The sequence below is a fragment of the Bubalus kerabau genome, chromosome 2 (assembly GCF_029407905.1).
Source record: "Bubalus kerabau isolate K-KA32 ecotype Philippines breed swamp buffalo chromosome 2, PCC_UOA_SB_1v2, whole genome shotgun sequence".
Classification (NCBI taxonomy): Eukaryota; Metazoa; Chordata; class Mammalia; order Artiodactyla; family Bovidae; genus Bubalus; species Bubalus kerabau.
The window spans coordinates 195,329,650-195,353,505 of NC_073625.1; the positions used below are offsets into that span (position 1 = coordinate 195,329,650).

Consider the following 23,856-nt stretch of genomic DNA (forward strand, 5'->3'; position numbering starts at 1 on the left):
CCAGCACTGGGGTTCCCAGCCCCATCCCCCTGAGACAGGAGGGCTTGGGAGCCTCTCTCTGCAGCATAGGAGTTAACAGTAAATCCTTGAATTACACGGAGGGAGAGTTGTTCCCCAAAGAGTGGAAGCAACTTGGGAAATCTGACCTGGAAATGTAGAGAAAGGAAGCTAATGGAATTAAAAGTCTTTGTTTTAAATACCATTTTTAAATATCTCTCACACTGACTAGCTAACAGAGGGGAGCAGGGGATTTTTCAGGCAAAATAAATTCAACTCGGGCTTTGGAAACTGGCCATGGTGGTGGCCAGTGGGAGGCTCCCAGGTTCCCCAGTATAGACCAAGTGCTTTTCACCTATCGAACCTGAGGGCCGGGTGGGCCAGGAGGTGGAGAGGCCTATGGGTGGGACTGGCGCCCCCTGGGCCTGTTGGGCACTCTGGTCTTCAGTGGTTCTGACTACTCGATGGGTCTCCAGCATGTCCACCAGGAGCCCCTGGTCTTCCCCAGCTCATGTGACTTCCCAGAACCGGAAGGGAGTGTGTTTGTGAGGTCTCCTGCGATTCACGTGATGAGTTCACCTTCCTTTATTTGGAATGGGGATTTCCAGACCTTGCGGTTATCAAAGGGACCTTGAGAGGGAAGGTGCACCCGGGCATCTCAGAGACACGCAGAAAAGGTGGAGGGTTTACATACCAGAGGGAGAATGGCTTTCTTTCCCAAATGAGCTGTAGAATTGGTCAATCAAAGACGGAGAACAGCGGTATTGACAGTGATTGCTGTGTGACTCTGACCTTCACTGTGGCCGAGAAGCCTCTGCAGAGGCAGGAGGCCCAGAGCGGGGGGCAGCGGGCCCCGGGGTGGATGGGTGTGGCCTCAGATCCCACCCGGCTCCCCTCCACCAGCTTCCCCGCACCCCATATCAGTGTGTCAGCAAAGCGGCAGCCCAGGCTCCTACCCACACATGGGGCAGAGGTGGGTCTCAGCCTTGGCTCCAGCCTTGGGACCCACCCCCCTCCAGACGCCCCCTCCCAGCAGCCAAGACACCACCCTGAAGGTCACTGACCCTCAGAGCTGGAGCTTTGGATGAGGAAAGCGATGATGGTCCTCAACCGGGGCAGGTGTTTGGAGGCAGGTCTTCACGTGTAGAGCTCGGGCGATGCTGAACGTGTGGTCCCCGAGGCCTCGCTCTCTTTCCCGGGCTTCCTGTTCCCACCTCTCCACCCCCAGGGAGGCTTGGCGTTGCCTTACCTTCCTTAAACTCCAGAAGCTGAGTTAGGTCCAAGGGCAGCAGGTTATCTGGACTGTCGCCGAAGCAGGGTAGTGAGTGGGAAGGACCTACGGAAGGGAGGGAGCCCCTGAGGGAGGCAGCATGTCGGTCGGCGCTGCTGACGGGCCCTCCATGCCCCGGGGACCCTAAGCCGGGCAGGACCCCTGCCCCCGGTGGGTGCTGAGGGAAGAGGGGGTGCAGGTACTTAACACCCCAGCAGGCATCAGCCAGGCACTCTTGGGATGTCAAGTCTGCCTGCTTATCCGTCCTCTGTCAGCACGGGCTCGGCCTAAGAAGGGCCAGGAGTGGGGGCTCTGGGGGGACGGGAGGGAGGTCTGGGGGGAAGGGGGGACCACCAGGGAGGAAGGGGGGGTCTCTGGGAGTTTCTGGTGCGTTGGCCCACGTGACGGTCCTCTCTCCACAGCGTCTGCTCAGCTTCCCCACTCCCTGGCCTCGTGGTCCTCTCTCCACAAGCTGCCCTCGCTTCCTGCGCAGGCCGGTCTCCTCGTTCGCTCTCTCTGTCTCTGTCTCTGTCTCTGTCTCTGTCTCTCTCTCTCTCTCTCTCGGGGGGACAGGCCCTCATCGCCCCAGGTCCCCGTCAGGTGGGGGAGTGTTCTCCACACATGAGCTCCCGAGGCCAGGCTGAGGCGCGCCGCCCTTGGGCCCGGGCTCGGGGAGGTGCCCCTGGGCTGGGCTGGGCTCTGTCTGACGGCTTGCCCTCCTCTCGGCTCCCGCGTGGACCGCATGAGTCAGCCCTGACAGAACTCCGCCGACTGGGTGAGGAGCCGCACAAGAGTGTTTTCTCACTGAGCTGGAGGCCGGAAGTCAAGGTCGGGGGTCACGGGGCTGGGTTCTGCCCTCTCTCCTTGGCGTGTGGATGCCCAGCCATCTTCTCCCTGTGTCCTCCTCCTGTGTCTGGGTCGCTTTCTCCTCTCTTTCTTCTGAGGACCTGGTCACACGGGGTCAGGCTCACCCACGTGACTTCATGTTATCTGATCACCTCTTTAAAGGCCCTGTCTCCAGACACAGTCATGTTGTGTGATGCTGGGGTTGGGACATCAACGTGTGAACTTGTCAGTCAGGGGGACACAATTCAGCCCATGAAAAGGGCTTCTTTTCAGTGTCTCTCTGCCCTCACCTGGGGGGTGGGCACAGTCCCATTCCCACTGGACACCCTGGCTTGGGGAGGACAGGAGAGGAGACGGAGGAGGTGGGACGCATTCCTTCACCAGGTGACATTTTGGTCGTGTCTCTGGCCGCTCTGGTGGCTCAGGGGCCCAGCCAACCTCCCGCCCTGCAGGGTCCCCACGAGTCCCCATGATGGCCCCTGAGGACGGGGCTTCGGGTCCTTCAGTCCAGCCACACCCAGAGCTGCCCTGGGGGCTGCCTGGGACCTGGGCGGCCACTCGGCTTTGGCTGCTTCTCCCCTAGCCGCTGCAGCTGAACGCGGCCACAGTGACCCTCTCACTGGGCCTCTCAGGCCTCCAAGGCCCCTGGGGGAGCCGCTTTCTGTGAGACGCACGGACCTTCTGTCTTTGAAGAAAATTAACAGCTGTGGACACCCAGGACCAAAGGAGGTCACCCTCTGGTTCTCCCAGGCCAAGCTGTCTCCTCCATACTGTGATCCGAAACCGAGGAGCCAGGCACAGGGCTCTGCTAGAGGCCTGATCGGACGTCATGAACGGAGGCTCTAGAGGACCGTGGTCAGCCATACGGTTTTCACACATTCTTCAAAATATTATCTTAACCGGGAGCAGGAGTCCACAGTCTGAAGAAAGCACAGCCCCTAAAGACAGAATCAACGCCTTCCAGAAACACAGCCTTGCGAGGAGTAGCAGGGCTGGCCAGCGTGGTTTTGGGGAGCCCGGCCTTCCAGAGGGCACGAGACAAGGGGGCAGGGATGGCCCCAGCACCTCGCGGCACCTCAACCTGTGGTCAGTGGGGTCCTGGGCATTCCCAGCTGAGCTTTCCAAGGGAGACTGTGCCAGGGCTCCCCCCAGAACATTCTGTAAGGGGGTCCTCTAGGGCAGGGGTCCCCAACCTCTGTGATCTAATGCCTGATGATCTGAGGTGGAGCTGATGTAATAATAATAGAAATAAAGTGCACAATAAATGTGATATACTTGAATCATCACGAAATCATCCCCCCCACTCCACCTCAGTTTGTGGAAAAACTGTCTTCCACAAAACTGGTCCCTGGTGCTCAAAGGTTGGGACCGCTGTTCCAGAGGCTTCTCTGGGGAATGTCTTGGGACCTCCTGGCTTGTTCCCCTCACTGCCTCCTGGTGGCTGAGGGGCAGTCCTGCAGCCCCATTACAGGGCTGTGGGGACAGGCTCCCCGACTGGAGCGTGCCCCCTCGCTGCCTTCGTGAAGCATTTGGGGACTCTTTCTTGTATGTAGGGGGCTTGACCTGCAGGTCCTGGAGGTGGGCAGGGGGCAGCCTGGTGCACAGGTGGGGCAGGGATCAATGGGTGTGTGTCAAGGGACACTGAGCAGAGTTCTTGTGGACACAGTGTTTAGGAAGAACCTAATGTCTGCATAGCTGTTCATCCAAAGTAGTGGAGAATCTCACCTACTTTCCTAGGGAGGCCCCTGTCCAGAGTGGGCCAAGCCCCAATGCCAAAGAGAACACAGGCTGTGTCCAACCATCAAAACATTTCAGTGTTCCAAAAAGGCTTCGAAGCCTGAGCACGTGGAACATATTTCAAGCAACAACTGTCATAACAAAATTATAAAGCCTTTGACTGTGTGGATTACAACAGATTGTGGAAAATTCTTCAAGAGATGGGAATACCAGACCACCTGACCTGCCTCCTGCATACAGAGAAATCTGTATGCAGGTCAAGAAGCAACAGTTAGAACTGGACAAGCAACAACAGACTGGTTCCAAATCGGGAAAGGAGTACGTCAAGGCTGTATATCGTCACCCTGCTTATTTAACTTCTATGCAGAGTACATCATGAGAAACGCTGGGCTGGATGAAGCACAAGCTGGATTCAAAATTGCCAGGAGAAATATCATAACTTCAGATATGCAGATGACACCACCCTTATGGCAGAAAGTGAAGAACTAAAGAGCCTTTAGATGAAAGTGAAAGAGGAGAGTGAAAAAGTTGGCTTAAAGCTCAACATTCAGAAAACTAAGATCATGGCATCTGGTCCCATCACTTCATGGCAAATAGATGGGCAAACAATGGAAACAGTGACAGACTTTATTTTGGGGGGATCCAAAATCATTGCAGATGGTGACTGCAGCCATGAAATTAAAATATGCTTGCTCCTTGGAAGAAAAGCTATGACCAACCTAGATAGCATATTAAAAAGCAGAGACATTATTTTACCAACAAAGGTCCATCTAGTCAAGGCTATGGTTTTTCCAGTAGTCATGTGTGGATGTGACCGTTGGACTATAAGGAAAGCTGAGTGCCAAAGAACTGATGCTTTTGAACTGTGGTGTTGGAGAAGACTCTTGAGAGTCCCTTGGACTGCAGGGAGATCCAACTAGTCAATACTAAAGGGAATCAGTCCTGAATATTCATTGGAAGCTGAAACTCCAATATTTTGGCCAGCTGGTGCAAAGAACTGACTCATTGGAAAAGACCCTGATGCTGGGAAAGATTGAAGGCAGGAGGAGAAGGGGATGACAGAGGATGAGATGGTTGGATAGCATCACTGACTTGATGGACATGAGTTTGAGCAAGCTGCAGGGGGTTGGTGATGCAGAGGGAAGCCTGGCATACTGCAGTCCATGGGGTCGCAATGGGTTGGACACGACTGAGCAACTGAACTGAGATAAGGCAACTGGTGTAGACCCATGGAGAACACACTCTAAATGACACACAAGAGTCATAGACTCAAATGCTTACGGGACCAGGCATGTAACATGAATGTATGAATGGGCTCAGGGCAAGAGAGTGGTGGAGCTTATGGTCAACTGGAGAACACATGACCTGTCCAAGGGTGTTCTGATGGTAACAGCAACTCTATGCCACCAACAAAGCGTGTCTGTGGACACGTGTCCATGGGATGTCAGCTGGTCTTCAGATAGAAGATACACTTGCGGGCTTCCCTGGTGGCCCAGTGGTAAAGAATCCCATCCGCCAGTGCAGGAGACACAGGTTCGATCCCCGATCTGGGAAGATCCCTTAATTGCTGTGGAGCAATGAAGCCTTCGTGCCACAACTTCTGCGCCTATCCTCTGGAGCTTGCAAGCCATAACTGCTGAAGCCTTCGAGCTCTAGAGCCCATGCTCTGCAACAAGAGAACCCACTGCAGTGAGAAGCCTGCACGCCACCACTGGAGAGTAGCCACACGTAGAGAAAAGCCCGCACTGCCACAAAGATCCAGCGCGGCCAAAAAACACATAAATAAAACTGGTTTTTTAAAAAAGATACACTTTAAAGGAGTTCTCCAATTTCCAGTGAGGACTTTAGATTGACGTTCCAGGGAGATTGGCTTCTGCTGCTGGCTTCTCTGGCCTGTGGACTGAAACGGACGAGGGAGCTTAACTCACACACAGATCCCTTCCATATGTTGCCCTCCAAGCAGAGTCTGGAGGTTGAAGCAGCTCTGCCTTGCTGACGAAGGTGTGGGGAACCCATGCCTTAACTGGGAGCCATGAGCCAGGGAACTGGAAGTAATCTAGAAAGCACAGTGCCGTCTACACGCCGCCCTGCTCCCCGGAAGCAGTTTCGGGTGTTTATAGGTGTGACCCGATGGGTCTGCGGAACCTGTCCTCTGTGCTGTCTCACTGTGCAGATGTTGCACAGTGTGGCCTTCTGGAAGTTCTTCCCGCCACCCATCCCCCGCCCCCTGAACTTTCCAGATCTTCTTACGAACCAGACTGCCTCCAGCAGCAGGTGTAGAGCGGTGGGGTGTTACCAGGGCTGGGGGGCATGTAGGCACACTGAGACCCGCTCCCCTAAGGACCACGTGGCTTGTCTTCAGTCTTGCCAACTGCAGTCTCCCTGGGGCCCCATTGGCAGCAGAGACTGAGATGAGAGTCCGGAGGAACACGGGGACCGCACTTACATCTTCCCCACGGGGGTGGTTTAGTCTTCTGTGGCAGCCGTAAAAAGTGAAAGTGGTAGTCACTCAGTCGTGTCCAACTCTTTGTGACCCCATGGACTGGGGCCCGCCAGGCTCCTCTGTCCACGGGATTTCACAGGCAAGGATACCGGGGTGGATTGCCATTTCTTTCTCCAAGGGATCTCCCCACCCAGGGATCAAAACCGAGTCTACCGCATTGCAGCCATAACCAAACACCAAAACCAAGCGGCATGAAGTAACAGAAACGTCTTGTCTCACAGTCCTTGGGGCCAGAAGTCCTGCATCACGGCGTCGGCAGGGCCGGCTTTCCTCTGGAGCTTCTGGGGTCAGAGCCTTCCTGCCTCCTCCAGGTTTTGGTGGCTGCTGGCATCCCTGGCTTGTGGCCTCCTACTCCATTCTCTGCCTTCGTGTCCCTCTGTGGGTCTGTGTCTTCTCCTTTCTGTCTCCTACAGGGACATGTTATTAAATTTACTGCCCTCCCTAATCCAGAATGATAACATCCTTAAGATCCTTATTTACATCTACAAAGACGCTTTTCCCAGGTATGAGTCACATTCACAGGTTCTTGAATTTAGAATATAGAATATATCTTTTAAGGGGGTGCTATTCAACCCATGACAGGTGGTGAAGTGAAGTGAAAGTCCCACTCAGTCGTGTCTGAGTCTTCTCGACCCCGTGGCTCCTCTGTACGTGGAATTCTCCAGGCCAGAATACCGGAGTGGGTAGCTGTTCCCTTCTCCAGCAGATCTTCCCAACCCAGAAACTGAACTGGGGCCTCCTGCATTTCAGGCAGGTTCTTTACCAGCTGAGCCACCAGGGAAGCCCACAGGTGTCATCGGCACCCTTTTAGCTCTTAAAATTCAAAACAGAAATGGAACTTATGCTTGTGGCCAAAGTTTACTTTCCTTCCAGAGGCCAGCTCATTGACCTGGCTCTGCCTCCAGGGAAAATTCTGGAAGCAGGAGGAATTCTGGAGGAACCAGGAAGGCTATCTGTCTTTCTGGATAGTGCATCTGTGGAACCGAAAGTTCTATTCCTAAGTGGCCTCGGAAAACCGTGACCATTGGCTTTCATCTGGACATGGGTCCCCTGATGTGGGAGACACTGCAGCCCAGACGGAGGGGCAGCTGAAGGCTTCGGGGACATCTCCCCCCGACCCCCACAGACCACCACAGTTAGCAGGGCCTTACGCCATAGCCCTCACCTGGGAAACTGGCAGATGGCTGATTCAGTTCAACAGATTGGATGAGGAGCTCCAACCAAGAATGTTGTAATTAAGTATCTAGGATTTCAACTTATATCAATATGTTGATTATCAGCATGAGTCACAGAGAAGAAAAAACATTTTTTTTATTTTTTTTAACATGTACCTATGTTTGTTTGGTCTCTGTACCTAAGTTTAATCTTAGCAGAATCAGGAAGGGTCAGAGCTAATAAAATAGCTGCAAATTCTGCTGTTTGAATCCTCATCTAAAATAGTTGGGATAAATATTCTAATATTCATTGTATCTAGCTTAAGGTGATTATGAGGAGATTTTTAGGAATATTGTAAGGATTAAGGGGAAGCCTAAAGTATAAGATAAGAAAAAGGAAAAGTATACTGTCATAGTCCCAGGGCCTTTATAGATACTGCAAGGAATAGATTTCAAAGCCAAAGAGATTAACGAGCGTTTCAGTTGAAGAAAGAATGACACCTCAGGAAATCCACAGACAGGCCCTCAGTTTGACCCTGTGGCCTCTCTTTGGGGGGCCATGAGCAAATTGTGAACTGAGTTTCCCCTGTGCGTTGGCTCACACCCATCCCTGTAAGTAGCTTTCCAGAACCTTTGAAAGGCCCACTGCCCCATCCTGCCTCAGCAGGCCTGGAGAAACAAGAGTCGGAGCACCTGGCTTGGGCCCCAGCCATTCTCTCAAGCTGTGTTAACCCTGGTTTCCTGGTGATGCCCACCTGCCATGGGTGTAGGGGGATAAATGAGGCAGTGCATGCGAAAATGAGCTGGAACTAGAAACCTTGTATTTTGTTCTTCAAATAGTAACCCTTTGGACTTCCCTGGAAGTCCAGTGGCTAAAACTCCACACTTCCACTGCAGGGGGCATAGGTTCGGTCCCTGATCTGGGAACTAAGATTCCCTGTGCACAGCCCCAAAATAAAAATATAAAAAAGTGATCCTCAGATAGAAGCGCTGGAAAGACTCTCTTCTTACCTACTGCCTTGGGCTATACTCTTCAGCGTGGGATCTTGTTCCTGCCCAGTGAGCCCACTGAGGTGCAGACATTAAGCCCGGGAGGGAAAGAGTTGATCTCTGTGCTATTTCAGAGCTCAGCCTCGGCTTCTGGGCCGGACAGTGGTTACTCGTTGTCCCTGGCTTCATCCCTAAGGAGTGGGGATACTCATAGACCTTGTATTTTCACTTCCCACTCCCACACAGACTGTTTGCCTACATGAAAAATAAGTTTTCCTTCTGTTTTTAAAACTTAACACCCCCTGCTTGTTGGAAATTTACAGAATCAGGAAGAGAAAATGAAAATTGCCTGTAATTGTGTCAGTCTGATAAGTGCGAGCTGGTATGTACAGAGCCCTTCACACACATCTGCCATGGTTCTAAATCTTCATGTAGATGCTCTAACCCTCACAGCACTCAATGGGGTAGGAACTGTGACTGTCTTTCTGTTGCTGCTGCTGCTAAGTCACTTCAGTCGTGTCCGACTCTGTGCAACCCCATAGACGGCAGCCCACCAGGCTCCCCCATCCCTGGGATTCTCCAGGCAGGAACACTGGAGTGGGTTGCCATTTCCTTCTCCAATGCATGAAAGTGAAGTTGTTCAGTTGTGTCTGACTTTTCGCGACCCTATGGACTGCAGCCCACCAGCTCCTCCATCCATAGGATTTTCCAGGCAAGAGTACTGGAGTGGGGTGCCAGTGCCTTCTCCTGTTACAACCGGGGTAACTCAGGGAGTTAGTAACTTGTTCAGGATCATACAGTTAGCTGTGTGTGAGTGTGTGCACACATTTTTTCATAATTAGAATTATACTCTATGCAGTTCTGAGTCTTGTCTTTTCTTTATTTAACATTATATCATACATATTCCCCATCACATGATGAATTCTTATCCATCATCATTTGGCTGCGTCTTTGGGTCTCCCGTTGTGGTACACGGGCTTAGTTGCCCCAGGGCATGTAGGGTCTTAGTTCCCCGACCAGGGATCGAACCCATAGTCCACTGCATTGGAAGGCAGAGTATTAACCACTGAACCACCAGGGAAGTTCCCTCAGTCATCATTCTAATGGCTGCTTGGTCTCCACAATTTATTTATCCTCCTCCCTGTTATCAGAGAGTTACCTCTCCCTCCCTTTTCTCCTGAAATCTAAGCAGGACTACAAGGGATCTCTGGGCCCTTGAGTCTTTGCCACAGGAACCTCACTGATTCCCCTCCCCCCTGACCCCACAGCCCCGCCTCCCTGCACCCCTGAAGGCCCTGAGGAGAACCAGTGCAGTGTAGGAGTCCCTGGAGGCTTGAGAAGTGGTTCTCCAGCAGTCCAGAGTCTGCAGCCTTGCAGAGAAGATGGGTCCACAGGCCCAGTTTTCAGCAACTTCATAGCCGTGTAGGGGTCTCTCCTACCTGAGCAACATGGGAAATTCATGGGCCGAGGGAGAACTAGGGTTAATGTGCGTGCTTGCTCAGTGGCGTCCCACTCTCTGCAGCCCTGTGGACTGTAGCCCGACAGGCTCCCCTGTCTATGGGATTTCCCAGGCAGGAATACTGGAAAGTATAAATGGCAGTAGACTAACAGACAGAGCACACCCTGTGCACACACACAAGTTCTGGGGAGCAGCAAAGATCACTTTCTTGAACGTACTTAACTTACTGCTGTGTTTAAAGAACTACATCACTCCCCATTCCTTATACCTATTAAGAGTTCCAGGGATTTTAGCATAATTATGGCATTTTGGAAACTAAAAAGCAAAACCAGTTTTATCCCTGTGCCAGGTGACAGTGTTGTCTGGGGACTGATGCTTCTCCTGGTGAAAGCAGTTAAATTAGAGCTCTTCACACGGGAGGGGAGAGGCTGCTCCGTGGGCCCCATAAAAGTGGAAGCGATAACCCTGCGTGTGTGCATGTGCGTGTGTGTGAGTGCACGCACACGCGCATGCGTCCTCCTTTGGAGAAAGCGCACACCCTTTGTCAAGTTCTCAAAGGTGTCCTCGGCCCCAGAAAGGTCCAGACCCTGAGCTCGGGGTCGTCCGCGGGGGCAGCGTCTGCCAGGTGGGCCCGGCTAACCGCCCCGCGGGACTCCTGTCCCCTTGTGCTTGCAGTGCTGCTGAAGGGCCAGGTCACCACCAAGTACTACCGGCTGCTGTCCAAGCTGGGCGGCTGGGTGTGGGTGCAGAGCTACGCCACCGTCGTGCACAACAGCCGCTCCTCCCGGCCGCACTGCATCGTGAGTGTCAATTATGTCCTCACGTAAGTCAGACGTATTTGTTTCTCTCCTTGCTCTCTCCGTCCCACCGCCCTCCCCCCCGCCACCCCATCCTGCATCCGATCGGTCCCATGCGCTCCATCTCTCACTCCCTGTCTCTTACTGGAACTGTTCATTTGTCTCCTGTTCTATTCTATTGGACAATCTGGTTGTCTGGGAGGTTCTGAACGATTTCTGTGTCAGCATCGAGGGCAGCAGTGGGAATGTGCTCCTGCCCTGGGCACAGCGGCCCCGGGTGCAGGGATGTGGGTGGCAGAGGGCGAGCGGGCGATGCCACCCCATCTTGAACACGACAGAAAGAGGGTGCACGTCCCAGACTGAGGATACAAAGAAAACATTCTCTGGGCCCACTAACATTCGGGCCATCCTGCTCGCTCCTCCCACTTTTTCCATGTCTGCCTATACAGCCTGTCGTAAATGATAATGAATATTTACTGCCTTTAAGTCCTCAGAAGTTAAGTTCAGTGGCAGTTAAGACCGTTAGAAGCCACAGGACACAAGTCTACCTGGAACCAAATATTACTCCCTGCCCGCCATGCTGTTACGTGCTATATCTCTTTGTACCCAGCTCTGACCTTGAGCTCCATGTCCTTGCATTTCCCCCAGACACACCCTGCACGAAGTCCTCTCGTGTCTTTCTGTCTAATGCAGTGAGGTTTGGGGCTCTCTGTTCTTTCACAGAATGATTGTCAGGTTGCTTGGGGTTTGGGCGAGGGGAGTGTTGGGAGGTGGGTGTTTGCTTTTTTGTTTGTTTGTTTTTTTGAGGCAGAGTGATTTTAGCAGAACTGTAGGGAAGAAAGCATTTTGGTCCCGCAATGATTCTTCCTGAGCCAACTTGCATGGGCTGGGGCTGGTCCTTGGGGCAACTTCCCCTCCCATGAGTGTGCCGGTGCCTGGCTGGCTCTTCAGGGCAGAAATGGGTCCCAAATGTGGAAGTGGATGAGGCTGGAAGCCAGGCTCCAGGACCCTCAAGGGACCCCTGTTTAGCCTCCCTGGTGCTAAATAGGGAAGCAGCCGGGCCACAGACACTCAGTTGATCACCAGCGGTTTCTGCCTTTTCCTTGTTGCCCTGACATCCTGCCTCGTGGTGCATGGTGTCCCCAGGAAACGTGCCTGGGGGCCCCGTTAGGTGGGAGAGAGCTATTCCATGCTCCCTGTCTTCCCGCCATGGAACACCGGGCTCGCTCAGCATCTCCTGGGGTCTCCAAGCCCGAGGCTGCAGGTGGCTTTTTACAACGGGGGGAGGGGGGCCACCCCTCAAAGCCCAGCACATCCGCTTAGTGCAGTGACACGAAGGAGCTTCTCAAATGAACTCGCCCCAGGAACGGGCCTGGGAGGGCGTCCCTCCTCGTGGCCCATGGACATGACCTGTCCTGTCTGGCTCCTCAGGGACATCGAGTACAAGGAATTGCAGCTGTCCCTGGACCAGGTGTCCACGTCCAAGTCCCAGGACTCCTGGAGGACCGCCTTGCCTACCTCACAAGAAACTAGGAAGTTAGCTAAGCCCAAAAACACGAAGATGAAGACGAAGCTGAGAGCAAACCCTTACCCCGCACAGGTAACAGCTGCCACCCGCCGGGGCTCGGGGCACCTGAATGAAGCGTGAGGCCCCGGCCGCATTCAGGGGTCTCCCTGCCTGGGAGTTTCTCTGGGGGAGGCAAAGTTCCTCTGGCCATCCTGCCCCCAGGGTAGAGAGTCAGCCTGGGGGAGACAGGCTAAGCTGACGGCCAGGTGAGTGAGTCAGATCTCGGAGACAGAAGACTCCCTCAGGGAGGCTGATCAGAGTCCGTGTAGTCGGTGCTCAGGACTCTGGGGCCCCGTGTTTCCAGAGCGTTTTTGTCTGGAATGGAAACACTTCCATCTCTTTTTTTAAAAAAGTCTTTTGCAAGCTCTCCGAAGGTGCAAGTGGCTTGTGTTGTCACTTGGGGGTGAGGCGATCTCTTTCCACGCGGGGCGGGGGTAGTAGGGGGTTCCCCAGAGGGCTGTCGGCCGGCCGCCTGTTCCGGGTGGGAGCGCGCCAGTGGCCCTGGGACACGGGCAGGCACCGTGGGGTGAGCAGGCAGCTTGCCGATGGCCGCCCGCACCCGGCAGGCCCTTCATCTGTCTTCTTTGCTTGGCAGCAGTACGGCTCGTTCCAAATGGACAAACTGGAGTGCGGCCAGCTCGGAAGCTGGAGGGCCAGCCCCCCTGCCCACGGCCCGGCTCCCCCAGAACAGCAGCTCCATTCAGAAGGCAGCGACCTTCTGTACGCCCCATCCTACGGCCTGCCCTTCTCCTACCACTACGGACCCTTCCCTCTGGACTCTCACGTCTTCAGCAGCAAGAAGCCTGTGCTGCCGGCCAAGTTCGGGCAGCCCCAGGGACCCCCGTGCGAGGTGGCGCGCTTCCTGCTGAGCACCCTGCCAGCCGGCGGCGAGTGCCAGTGGCATTACGCCAGCCCCCTAGTGCCGGGCAGCCCGTCTCCGGCTAAGAGCCTTTCCGAGCCGCCGGTGAACCCTGCTCGGCACAGCCTGATGCCAAACTATGAAGGTGGGTCCTGTTTACACGAGGGGTGCGGGCAGGACAGTGGACGGCAGTGGCGGTGGGTGGCAGACGAAGAAAGAATGCCCAGGCTCTGGGCAAACACGCCTTTCCTTCTGCCTCTGAGCGGGAGTGGCCGTGCCTTCCCGCCCTCACTGCGAGCACTTCCCGAGGCTGCAACCATGCCCGTGTGCCTCGTGGGCACCAGGGACGGTGGAGATGGGGTGTTGGGCCACCCTCCCTAAAAGTCCCGGACCCCCTTTGCTCCCTAAAAGGGAGGCAACATGATTTTCCTATATGGTTTCCCAGGTGGTGTTAGTGGTTAAAAAAAATCTACCTGCCAGTGCAGGAGACACAAAAGATGCAGGTTCGATCCCTGGGCTGGGAAGATTCCCCTGGAGAAGGAAATGGCAATCCACTCCAGTATTCTTGCTCCGGGGAAATCCCATGGACAGAGGAGCCGGGCAGGCTATGGTCCATGGGGCCGCAGAAAGTCGGACATGACTGAGCAGTTTAGCACAGCACATGTATCCCGAGAACCCCCAAGTGTATTTATTTTATGATTACTTTCTACTCCACCCCAAAATGAGCACGAGACACTATTGGTTTTCTTCTCATGCCAGTTTTCAAAGCGTGGGAAGCAGTGGTGGAAAATCACGGGCTTGGACAGAAATGCCGATGCCCACCCTAAGGCAAACTGCACAGGTCCTCCAGGACTCAGTTTCTTCATCTGTAAGATGGGAGCATGAGCCACGTGGATCATACCTACCACAGGGCTTGGCAGGCAGACAGGATTGGCCATCCAGCGAGCAGCCAAGCAGAGGTCCTCTGTGGAGGTTTCACCAGCTGCCCCCAGGTGCAGACAGGCCCCTGCTTCCTTCCCGTGACAACCCCAGGCAGAGGGTAAGAGGAGGGGGTGGAGGGTTAGCTGCCACTCAGACCTGAGACTGTAGAGACTGTAGACCAGGTTTGTGCACGAGTCCCACAGGACCACTGAAGGCTGGGGAGACGATACAAGCCCCCCGAAGAGTGACCTGCCTGGTGTCCCCTCCTCTTCTTCGCTCTTTGGAGGCAGGTTGGGCTCTGCTGCTCCTACAGCTGCTGAGCAAACTTCTTGCCCTGTGCTGCACCCCAGTCTTCACAAGCCTTTGAGATACAGAAGAAGAGGGCTAGTGACATTCTCAGAGATTACCAGGACGTGTTTTTTAAAAGTAACCAGTTCAGAAAACAATATGCCAGCAACCAGGGCAGGGCAGGCCTGAGCTTTGCATTCCTAATAACCATCAGTGCACCGGGTCCCCCAAATAACCACAGCAGGGATTTCCTTGGCACAGCCCGGGGAAAGAAAAAGCAAAGGGATTGTCCTAACAGCTGGTTATTACCCACTGGAGACGGGACTTGAAAGAATTACTTTTCTTTGTGTGGGGGTGTTGACCAATGAGATAAAACAATATTTGATTTTTTTTTTCATTGCTATTTTGGAAGTGAAAGAGGTTAATAACCACTTCATTTGCCAGATACTTGGTAAAAACTGGACCAAAGGTGCTAATTGGGGGCAATTTGTAATCGATTTCCTAGTCTTTTTGATATTAAAGGAAGACAAAGGATGTCTGAAGGTTTAAAAGTGGGGAGGGGAGCTAACTGATTCCAGACCATCTAATTGGTGATGCTGGTTATGACATTAATTAGGACAGTACTAAAGGGAGCAGGGTGATTACCACTCCACCCTCCCCACTGAGGGAAAAGCAAAAAAAAAAAATCGTGGCCAACTGGGGCCACCTAAGAGTAGGGCCGGGGGAAAGAAGCCTGTAGACCAATGCTGTCCAGCATGGTGGCCACCAGCCCCGGGTGGCCAGTGCGGTGAGAGGTGGTCCTAGCGTCTGCCCCGCATTTGGAAGGCAGAAACGAAGACCGCCTTATCAGCTTTTTATACTGCTCACACACTGAACTAATCTTCCGGCTCTGTGGCATTAAATCAAGGCTCTTGCTAACATTAAGTCCACCTGTTTCTCTTCACTGCTTCCTGCGGCTCCTAGAACAGGCCACTTGCATCTTGCGATTGGACTTGGCGGGGTGCGGGCGGCTCCGGGCGGGTGGCGGCCCCAGGCCCCCCGGGGGGGGGGTGTCGCTTGGGGCGGGCCCCCTCCTCCCCCGCGCGGGCGTCTAACGTGTCGCCTGTCCCCGCAGCGCCCGCCGCCGCGCGCAGGTTCGGCGAGGACACCGCGCCGCCGCCGCCGCCGCCGCCGAGCTTCCCGAGCTGCGGCCACTACCGCGAGGAGCCGCCGCCGGGCCCGGCCAAGGCCGCCCGGCAGGCCGCCCGGGACGGGGCGCGGCTGGCGCTGAGCCGCGCGCCCCCCGAGTGCTGCGCGCCGCCGGCCCCCGCGCCCCCGGGCGCGCCCGCGCAGCTGCCGCTGGTGCTGCTCAACTACCACCGCGTGCTGGCGCGGCGCGGGCCGCTGGGGGGCGCGGCGCCCGGCGCCCCCGGCATGGCCTGCGGCCCCGGCGCCCCCGAGGCGGCGGGCGGCGCGCTGCGAGCCCGGGCCCCCGGCCCCGCCGGCCCCGCCGCCGCCCCGCCGCCGGGCGCGCCGCGGCCACACTACCTGGGCGCCTCGGTCATCATCACCAACGGCAGGTGACCCGCCCGGCCGCCCGCGCGGAGAAGCCATAGGCCGGCCTCCTGGGCTCCCCGCCTCACCGAGTCCACGGGGCCGAGCTGTGTATGCACGGTTTAAATTAATTTATACAGAGACGACTATTTTACTAGAACGCCGCCGCCGACTTCTAGATTTTTTTTTTAAACCGTAGATGCCATAAACGCCCGTGTAGAGGACAGAAGCGGCGAAGTCGGGGACACCCTGACCGCCCGACGTTTTGTTCTCCAAGAGCCGGGTTTTCTTAAAAGGCGACCGCCCAGGGGTGGCCCCAACTACTCCGTCCTTGGGGGGGACTTGGTTTTCTCGCCTTAAAATCAGGCCTGCGCGCCCTCGATGCTCAGTAACAGACCCGCTTTTGGCGGGGGGGCGGAGGGGGGCGTGGAAAAGGCAATGGCAGCCCACTCCAGTACTCTTGCCTGGAAAATCCCATGGACTGCCGAGCCTGGTAGGCTGCAGTCCATGGGGTCGCTAGGAGTCGGACAAGACTGAACGACTTCACTTTCCCTTTTCACTTTCATGCATTGGAGAAGGAAATGGCAACCCACTCCAGTGTTCTTGCCTGGAGAATCCCAGGGACGGCGGAGCCTGGTGGGCTTCCGTCTCTGGGGTCGCACAGAGTCGGACACGACTGAAGTGACTTAGCAGGGGTGGGGGGCGGGTAGCAGTTGTAATATCTCCAGACACCCTCCATTTTGCGAAGGTCACCCCGAAGATGGTCAGATAGATGGGCCAGCCCGAGAAGCCTCCTGTATTCATTGCCCTTTTTAGGTTTTTAAGTCAACGGCAGAATGTGATGATTTAAGTTCCCTGAATGGACGACAACTCCGCAGTTTTCAAGTCATTCATGAGTCTCATGAAACGTTTTTGTTTTAATTTAACCCTTGAATATAAACATCGACAAGCCGAGACCAAGGGGGTGAATGTGGGTGTGTGTCTCAAGTGCATTCACAAAGTTTTTATTCCCTCCCAACCCCGTGAACTCTTGAGAATAGCACCTTCAGAATATATTGAATAGGCATTAAATGCAAATATATATATATAGCCAAATATTTTATGAGAGTGACAGGTGGATGATTTCCGTGCCCAGTGGATTGGCTACCCCTGTCAAGTCTGATGACAAAGTCCCTCTGGCCCACACAGACCTGTAATTCCCTAGGCTCGTGTTTGCTACAAGTAGTGCTAATAAAGTTAGTTAAATTGCATGTGCAATATGGAAACTTGTCAATGGACTGCGCCTTGCGGAAGAAAACATGCTAAAGGGATGTAACGAAAATGACGTACACGTCTTCAGCATTTTCTACAGAGTAAGAAAACTCCATGTGAACATGTCATGTGTGTAACAGGTAAACAGGAATCCTTTTATAAAGCACCAGCAGTGTTTTTAAAATAAACTCCCACTAATTTTTATTTTTATACTTTTGCTTCAAGATTTCACTGTTTAAAAATCCTGTCATGGCTCCGAAGTGGATCAATGCATTGAACCACACTTTTTCAATCTGCTCCTCACTGTAAACACTCCCTCATTTTGCTGCTTTTTCAAAGATGGTTTACTTTTAGGAAAGTATGTCCACCTTTCAGCATGGAAAGTTTGTTCACCAATGTCTCCAGCTCACTGTTCGTTGAATCTGCGTGCACCTACATGTACTGTTCTCAAAATGTGAAAGGACCTGCTGCCCAGCCAGTGCCACTCTGAGGCCCTGCCTGCTTCCCTGGGATGGGTCAGTTGCCTTAGGGTACACTTTGCAAATTTAGGAACATGTGTTTTGCAGTGAAGAGGCGAGGTCATAAGAATCCAGTGCGTACACCTCTACACTGCGCTTAGCCACACCTCATGAGCAGCTTGCTCCGAGTGCAGATACACAGAAAATAAGCCTGGGGTAATGTTTTTATGCTGTCAAGACCCATAATTAAACCCATGATTCCTGGAAGGTGCAGGTTTGATGAGCAGGAGATTCACTTGACATTTTTCAATAAAGTACCATAAAATACGTTTGTGTCTTATTTTGTTATTAATCATTGGGGGCTGTATAAAATAAATACAACTGTGAGGACTTCTGGAGCAATTTAAGACCAGATGTTACTGTTTGCAAAGAAAACTGTTACAGATTTATAAACCTTAACATAAATAGGCTTAATGATGAGGGTATGTGTACTTGTACTAGGAAAAACTTCCTTGCCTAAACAATGCAGTTTTCATAACCTAGAACATGAAGGAAGATCTCATGCAAGCTGGCTTCCAGGCGGACAGCAGCTCTGTGCAAAGTTAGCAGGGCAGTTACTACGGCAACCTGACATTGTTACTTCCATCTTTTAGTCTGCACATTTAAGCTTGGGGATGTTGTTTCTCAACTTCTGTGAGGCTCTGGAAGAGAAAGCGTGTTAATAAATACACATGTCTTTCACAGAAGAAGAAAAATGTAGTGGTTCCTAACATGTTGACAAAAAAATGCCAGATGAAATGGATTTCAAAAATAAGCCCAGTTCAAGACTGGTTTGGCCCTCCTTCCACTGGGCCTCCAAGGGAAAGGAATTCCTTTATGTTTTTGGAAGCCCTTTCTAGAAAAGCCATTCCATTCATACCTTTGTAGAGAAGTGAACAGGGTGTGAAGTGCTGCTCTGAGGAAATCTGTAAAAGCCTGTATTTTCTGCTCCCTCACCCCCACCCCTTTGATCATATTAAGTCCAATGGCCATGTCTTCCTCCCTTGGATCCTAAGGATGGGAGAGGTTTACTCCATCAATGAATCCTGTATAAAGTCGACTGTAGTTTATGATGGCTCAGACAGTAAAGAACCTTCCTATAACGCAGGAGACCTGGGTTTGATTCCCTGGAGAAAGGAATGGCCACCCACTCCAGTATTCTTGCCTGGAGAATTCCATGGGCAGAGGAGCCTGGCTGGCTACAGTTCATGGGGTCACAAAGAGGTGGACATGACTGAGCAACTAACACTTTCAAGATGGTTAGGTAGACTGTGGGGGCTGCTACAGATAAAAGAAAAATTTCAATTAAATTCCATAAAATTACTGTGGAAATTTTAGTGAACTGTAGCCCTTGAGTTATCAAAGATGCATTATTCAAGCTATTCCTAAACTTAAGTATGAAAATTAGATTGAAATCTTGGGGAAGAACTGTGGAGACAAAAGTCAAGTAGTTCTCACAAAAGAGGAAGAACAGTTGGACAAGAACAGAACATGTTCTTATATTAAACTTGTTAAAATTTTTAAACTAAAAAATTTACATTATTAAATGTATTTCTCACTTTAGTTTAATTTTTTTGAACTTTTTGGATTTGCTGACTTTCATTCTTTGGAGTAATATGACTTGTCTTTTGTATGATACATAACACATTTTTCACAACTACATTTTTAAAAAGCAACCAGCTTCTTAATACTTACATATACCTATTCCTTCTGATGTAAAACTATTTATTTTTTAAAATGTTTAAATATGAATAAAAAAATATTGTAACTGAAAGGGATTGCTTATTTTGACGAATGAAACATGGTAAAAATAAAAAATAAGCCCAAACTACAGAGAAGGTCTCAAAGTTTATTTTGGTAGACTTGCTTTTTATAGGCATTGGTTTAAAATGATTATGTTTCAGAGATGAGTCTTTGAAAAACTAAAAATGCAGAGGTTTAACACTTTATTTCAAATATGCATAGTAGTTAGGAATACCGATTTCTCCATTCTTTGCCCATTAAGACCAAACAGACCTACAGAACGTAAGCCTAAAACGTCTCCTTTATGGATTCTGAAACGGCTGGCTGAGGCTGGCTTCTCTCCTGGTTCCCAGACTCGAGGGTGAGGGGTGCCCACGTAGTCCTCCCCGTGTGTGTGGGTGGTGGGGGTGGGGGTAGGGTTGGAGGTGCATGGTGCCCCAGGCCTGGGCCTGTGGACCCACCCCTCCTTGGACCACTTGCTCCCACACCGGGCAGTCTGCTGTGCTGTAGCAGAGAGCCCCTGGGGGACACAGATCCTTCCGACTGTGCCCTAGCACTGTACATGCTGCCAGGATGACCAGTGCCAAGGAGTGTTGCGGGGGCAGGGGAGGGGCACGGAAAGCCCAGCTATTGCTGGGTCCTATTTTAGAGTTCCTCTGAAATTTGCTACCAGCCCCGAGGGGTTGCCATCCTTCCTGCCTTTCACGTAACACGGTAGATGCTCAATGCGCAGCCTCTACGCTAGGGCACAATTCAAATATCCCAAAGCACATGCCAATCCTAAGTTTAGGTGCTGTGTTTTAAAGATTAAGAGGAAAACGTGAAGTTCTCGTTAAGACTTTAAAGCTCGAGATCCTAGATCGCTTGGTGCATAAACTGCACCCAAATTGACAAGTGCAGTAGCAAGTTTTCCCGATGCTAGCAGCTGTAAGCAAAATGCCTTTATTCAGCTGTTCTATAGGAAGCAGAATTTCAAAAGTCTTTGGTTCATCTGAGGCAAAGTCAGGTTTATGCAAAACGCAGCATCTGCTCCAAGTCTATTTTGCCTCCCTCAAGACAACTGGGTGTCGGCACAAGTAAGAAATAAGAACAGTCTTGAAAGCACAGGGGCAAAGCGATACGCCCAGAGCATCTCCATCTGCTGTGACGTGGCCACACTTCATTAGTTTTAATTTACCAAAAGGAAATTAAATGATAACATTATTTTTTCCCTAAAGCAGACTGTCTAGAGTAGGACTTCAGCTTAAAACAAATCATAGCATGTTTTTCATTAAATAACCCCCCAAAGAAATGCGAAAAGTTAACGATGGCAGCTCTGAGAGATGGCGTGCCTTATATTACAGAGTTTGAGAAGTCAAACTTGCAACATTAGCCTGAGAACTTTCTTCTTAATGATATTTTGCAGATGCCCTCTCCAGGGTGAGTCCATTTGGTAAATTTGGGGTGCTGTGGACTTCAAACTTTTATTTAGACTTGGGCATTTAGGAAAGAGTGTTTTGTTAAGAAAAATAATTCTAGTTGAAGCCTTATTTGTAAAATATGACTTCTGAAATATTTTCAAGTTACATTTCCAAAACATACATATTGGGTTAGTGTACTTGACTAAACATGTTATTTTTTTCCTTCTACGGGGTTGCCTGTGCCTGGCTAAAGGTAGACAGATTTTTATACCGAAAACCGCAACTTTCTGGAGTTAGCCTGACCGGTTAAAGCTGGAGAAAGACAGTGCTAGGGCACAATAAGGGAATTCTGTTCAGAGCTGAGAGCCTCATCAACTTTTCTTTTCACTAATTTCAGTTGGGATTGGCAGGAAGAGAGAAAAGCAGACAGAAAGTGGCCTCTTCAGGCTGAAAAGTAATGTGTTATGAGTCTCAAGTTCAGTGGAGATAAGAGTTGCATGGAAAAAGCATGGAATACATCTGGAAAGAGCAAATGCATATCAAAAGGCTTCCTTTCTTTTGTTCTTTCATAGAGATTCATAGGGCATCAGATTTTGAACATCTTCTTTTAAGACTTCACACACACACACACACACACACACACGCTCTTAACTGACAGTATGCAATAGCAATAACTTTTTTTGGCAGTGTGAAAAGGGGGCAAAAAACTGTGACTTAGCAATAAAATGCCATGTACGTATATACTGTGTACGTCTATACAGTCCTGCAGGAATGCTCTATATTTCAAAGCAAGCCCGAAGCTGGTTTAAAGCTCCAAATCCTCCTTTGCGTGTGGTATGAGAGGGAGACTTCATCTCCAGCTGTTGGAGCCAAATCACCCACCCTCATATCCAAGCAATTACCTAATCAATGCTTTAAGGATCTTGAACTTGATCCCATCACGGCAGAATAGTCCATCAATTTAAACTTAGGAAAGCTCATTAATTAATGTCAAAGTAATTAACTGATTCCTTCTACAAGGTCATTACAACCAAAGCTGCTAGGGGTGCCTCTGTAGCCATGTAGACATTGCTATTGGACCACAAACCACCAGGCTGAGAATAAGGCTTAGAAATCTACCTTCTCTTTTCTTCACTAAACAAACAAAAAATGATGACTAAGGACGAGTGTATGTTCCTATAGGAAAACATCTCCCTGGATTCTTGTAAACAGTGTTACCATACTCCTAACTCACCAATGACCAGGGCCTGAAAGCTTTTCTAAAAAAAATTTTTAATAGTCTAGGGATAAAGATCTTCACTGGGCTTCCCAGCTGGCTAGTGGCAAATAATCCACCTGCCATTGCAGGAGATGCAAGAGAGGCAATACCTGGGCGGGGAAGATCCCCTGGAGGAGGGCATGGCAACCCACTCCAGTATCCTTGCCTGGAGAATCCCACGGGCAGAGGAGCCTGGTGAGCTACAGTCCATGGGGTTGCAAAGAGTCGGACATGACTGAGCATGCACAAAGATCTCTACTACTGGGAAAACGTGGATTATTCCATTGCTGTTTCCATGTAAAAACTTTTTTTTTTTTGCCAATTAACACACATCCAATTTCAAGAGGGGAGAACGAATCTCACATCTATGGCAGGTCTTTACCTGAACTAAACCTTTTCAGCGATCCACCCTCTACCCAGAACAAAATTTAAGAATGAACAGGTTAATTGGAGAAAAAAAAAATCGTCAACAACTCTGATTTAGTTTTTCCGGCTCCACGGGCTAGGAAAGGCGACAGAAATCCAAGGGGAAGCCTCCCACCTCAGTTCTGCCCTTCAGTCTGTCTGTCAGTCCCCAGCCGGGACTACTGCTGTTTGGGGACGATGAGGTTTCTCAGCATGTCAAAGGAGTTGCCGTCAGGATGCACCGTGACCACATCGCCGTTTTCCTGGTGGACCAGAAGGAACCCAGAATCATCCAGGCCAACTATCCACACCTTTGGTCCCTCTGCGCTTCCCAGGTGGACTTGCTGAGCGCTGAAAAGGAAGAACAGCCCTCGGTCACTGGGACATGTGAGAGGCAGCGGAGGCTTGAGATGATTAGTTAAGTCCGTTATAGCAAAGGATTCGGGGCTGGTGGGAGAGAGGAGGCTGGGCTGGATACAGTTAAAATGCATCTGGGCCTGAGCTCTGCCTTTCACTGGTCCCACGTGAACTGTCTCAGTGACTACAAGATATAACCAAGTCCAATAGTTAGAGTTAGAAATTGCTTCTCTTGCAAACACTGTCACTCCTAATTCTGAACATCCAGAAGGATTTTTTTGCGCCACTTCCTTCACTCTCTAGCACTTTAAAGAAACACTGCAACCCTCCAGGCTTTTTGGCTGAGATAAGATTGGCCTCTTTCTAGCTGTTCTGAAAAGAAGACTTTTATCGAGTTGGGGTGCATCAATTATAAGTTAAACGCATGCTAATTCGACTTGTTTTCAATATTTTTCCAAATGCACCTACTGAGTTATAGCCTTAACAGTTTTAAATGTATAGAAGCTGCACCTCCCCCATTTTTATTTTGAAGAATTTCAGACCAACAGAAAAGGGGGAACATAGTACAACAAACCTCATGTGCCCTCTTCACTTACACTAACTGATAACACTTTCCACATTTGCGGTTTTTCCTCAGTGTGCGTGTGCACACTCTTTTATGGGGGGTGGAGGGGGGTTCCTGATATTTAAAAATAAGTTGTAGGCATCATGACACTTTAAATATTTCAGCAAGTATAAGAATAATCTTCTTAAATCCAGAATATCATTATCACTCTCAAGAAATGTGATCTTGATACATTATTGATTATCTGTCCCTGTGCAAAAGTCCCCATCATCCCATTAATATCTTCTGTGGGTACTCTCTCCCTTCCAGGATCTGATTATGAATCTCATATTGCATTCAGCTGTCATGCCTCGTGAGTCTTCTTTAATCTCAAAAATCTCCTACCTTCTCTTTGTTTCTAAGACCTTGACATTGCTAAAAGGTAGAGGCCCCTATTGGTCAACATCAGTACTTTTCAAA

General features: G+C 51.1%; 2 protein-coding genes across 4 annotated transcripts in view; one reads left to right on the forward strand and one right to left on the reverse strand.

Moving 5' to 3' along the window:
- Positions 1 to 15,951, forward strand: part of SIM2 (SIM bHLH transcription factor 2) — a 51,255-nt gene extending 35,304 nt beyond the window's left edge. Inside the window, exons 8-11 of the mRNA XM_055570403.1 lie at positions 10,632 to 10,779; positions 12,185 to 12,353; positions 12,916 to 13,324; positions 15,503 to 15,951. Of these exons, the coding sequence (XP_055426378.1) occupies positions 10,632 to 10,779; positions 12,185 to 12,353; positions 12,916 to 13,324; positions 15,503 to 15,951 (1,175 nt within the window). The remainder of the gene's footprint in view (positions 1 to 10,631; positions 10,780 to 12,184; positions 12,354 to 12,915; positions 13,325 to 15,502) is intronic.
- A 6,566-nt stretch (positions 15,952 to 22,517) lies between these two features.
- The window catches only part of HLCS (holocarboxylase synthetase), a 213,647-nt gene continuing 212,308 nt past the window's right edge, over positions 22,518 to 23,856 (reverse strand). For all 3 annotated transcript variants that reach the window (XM_055569923.1, XM_055569922.1, XM_055569924.1), the window contains one exon: positions 22,518 to 22,826. In XM_055569923.1, coding sequence (XP_055425898.1) covers positions 22,655 to 22,826 — 172 coding nt within the window. In that variant the 3' untranslated portion in view covers positions 22,518 to 22,654. The remainder of the gene's footprint in view (positions 22,827 to 23,856) is intronic.